At 52.5% G+C, this 2673-nt stretch overlaps 1 protein-coding gene across 2 annotated transcripts in view; it reads right to left on the bottom strand.

Moving 5' to 3' along the window:
* Positions 1 to 2470: 2470 nt before the first annotated feature.
* The window catches only part of MORN5 (MORN repeat containing 5), a 34885-nt gene continuing 34682 nt past the window's right edge, over positions 2471 to 2673 (bottom strand). The window contains exon 5 of one of the 2 annotated variants that reach the window (XM_061433426.1): positions 2471 to 2673. In XM_061433426.1, the coding sequence (XP_061289410.1) occupies positions 2594 to 2673 (80 nt within the window). In that variant the 3' untranslated portion in view covers positions 2471 to 2593. The other variant, XM_061433429.1, reaches the window with a different exon arrangement.

The following is a 2673-nucleotide window of genomic DNA, read 5'->3' as shown; positions in this document are numbered from 1 at the left end:
CCTCCAGAGCACAACAGGATTCCATTTCTTTCCTGTTCTCTGGTGAAGGGCTCAGGCTCAGGCCTGGCCCCCAGAGTGGCAGGGCTGCTAGACAGTGAAACCCCTTCCAGCTAGGAGGCTGAGCAGAGTAAAGGCATCATGGTGGGTTTCTTCTCTAGTCTGTGCTGTGCCGGAAATCAGACTGGCTGGTGTCCCACCTCACTCCCGACCACACTCTGCTGGGTCCCGTGCTGACCTTGCAGGCTCAGAAAAGGGCCCGGGAGAAGCTCTCAGTCAGGCAAATGCTGTAGACGGATCCCTCCCCACGTGCTGTCTGGACTTGGGGAGGGGGGCACTTGAGCTGTATCTTCAGATGAGAAGTTCATGGAGTAAGTTCACAAGAGGAGATGCTGGGAGGCCAGAGACGAGCATAGAGGAACCTGATTGGGAAATGGGGTGGAGTGAAGGGAATACGGACTGGAGACGGGGGTGACAACTAGCCTGGCTGGGTTCCAGAGCCACCGTGTAATCTAGGGAGCAGGCATCCTGCTGCTGGCTGCCGAATTTTCTTTTAATGGCAGAACCGTTTGTAGAAGCCCAGGCTCACCAGGAAGGGAGGAGACTGGCTCTGCCTGGTGCGGAGGCTTCCCCAGCAGGCCCACCCCGCCCTTGCCCCACCCCACTTTGTGGCTTGGAACAGGGTCACGCATGAGCCTCGGCTAGGGGTGGCTGTGGTCCCCGCCCCTGCAGGGCCCCTCTGTTAAGCTGTTGCATGCTCCATCCCCGACCCCACCCCTTCCCTCCCTCTCCACTCCTCCAATCCATTTATCAAATGTTGATTTAGATATATGTGTATCTTTGAAAATAGTTTGTGTCTTTCTTTACCTGAATGTACTTTCTATTTTCAAAACATACTTTGGAATCCCCCAGTGGCCATCCATCCTATCTCCTGAGGTGACTGTTGCCTTGGAAGGGAAAGGTGATCTCTCCCCCAGCCCCAACCCCCCATCCCTCCATGGCTTAGCTGAACATGCCTAGACCTCCCTTGACCCCTGGCTCTGCACCAGCATGCCACTCATGGGTCCCCAATTCAAATGGCTAGTTTCTTGTCCCTGTAGACCTTGGCAGAGCCCTCCCAGGCCTGACTCCCTCTCCTGGGCAGACCCTGGTGAGCCACGGGACAAGGGGCAGGGAGTTGCAGGAGCCAGCAGCCTCTAAGATGGGAAAGCCAGGCAAAGATCCAGGATGCCTGTGGCCCAAGTATACCCCCCGGAACATGTTACCACTTCCTCTGCTGGTTTTCAGCTGACACATAAGATCCCTGGGGGTGATTCTGAAGAACAATTACTCTGTACGCACAGCTAACAAATTAGTTTTTAAAGCAAGCACATACCGAATTCCTGCTAAGTGCCAGCTCCTTGTATTGTTTCATTCAATCCACACAGCTACCCTCTGGGTTTAAGCACCATCAAACCCATTTTACAGATGAGGAATCTGAAACTCAGAGATGTGAAGTGACTTGCCCAAGGTCGTATGATACCTGTGATTGAGCTGGGATCCGAACCCAGGTGTGTATGATGCCAACACTGGATTCTTTCATACCAGGGGCACCATACTGATTCTGTGCTTAGGGTATGAGACCCAGCTAGGGAAGTTTCAGAGAGGGAGCAGCTGTTGTGGGCAACCATTTCTGTGCTTACAAGATACCAGCTGTGAACCTGGGCACAGTCATCGTGTCCTACTGCTCTGTGAAATCAACATTGATCAGGCAGGCTGCTCCTGGTTTTAAAAAAAAGTAATAAAGCTGGGCTTTATCTTCAGAGGGACTCAGATTCAAATGCTGTATGACCGAGGTCAGGTCAAATCTCCCTGAACCTCAGATTCCCCCTCTGTAAAGGTGACATTAAGCTCTCTTGTACAAATAAGGCTATTATGAGGAGCTGAGGTAACATACCCACGCTGCCTGCACCTATGAATTGCTCATTCAATTACATGTATCTATCATTATAAGGTGATGGCTCTCGAACTTCCATATGTGTAAGAAATACCTGAGAATGCAAATTGCTGGGCCCCAGTCTCAGCGATTCTGATTAGCAGGTACTAGGGTGGGGCTCAGAGAAGGCAATGGCACCCCACTCCAGTACTCTTGCTTGGAAAATCCCATGGACAGAGGAGCCTGATAGGCTGCAGTCCATGGGACTGTGAAGAGTTGGAGATGACTGAGCGACTTCACTTTCACTTTTCACTCTCATGCATTGGAGGAAATGGCAACCCACTCCAGTGTTCTTGCCTGGAGAATCCCAGGGACAGAAGAGCCTGGTAGGCTGCCATCTCTGGGGTTGCACAAAGTCAGAGACAACTGAAGCGACTTAGCAGCAGCAGCAGCAGCAGGGTGGGTCTAAGCATAGCTAGTTCACAATTTTGCCGAGGTGATTCTGACGCAAGTGGAATGAGGGTCCCATCCCAAGGAATAGTCTAAGGAAATCAGGGCCACTGACTGCAGAAAACCTTTATTCCTGGAGTCCAGTCAGGTCCTAGAACTATAGCCTGCCCTCCCCAGGCTAGCCAGGGCTGGGCGCACAGAAGGAAGCCTATTATGGAGAGGCGACAGCACTCACGACTTGGGCTCAGGGCCCATGGTCTCGTCCCAGCCCTTCCGACACGTCCGGACGATCCACTCGTGCTCGTCATCAT

This window comes from Bos javanicus, chromosome 11 (assembly GCF_032452875.1).
Source record: "Bos javanicus breed banteng chromosome 11, ARS-OSU_banteng_1.0, whole genome shotgun sequence".
Classification (NCBI taxonomy): Eukaryota; Metazoa; Chordata; class Mammalia; order Artiodactyla; family Bovidae; genus Bos; species Bos javanicus.
This window is presented reverse-complemented; position numbering and strand designations above follow the sequence as displayed.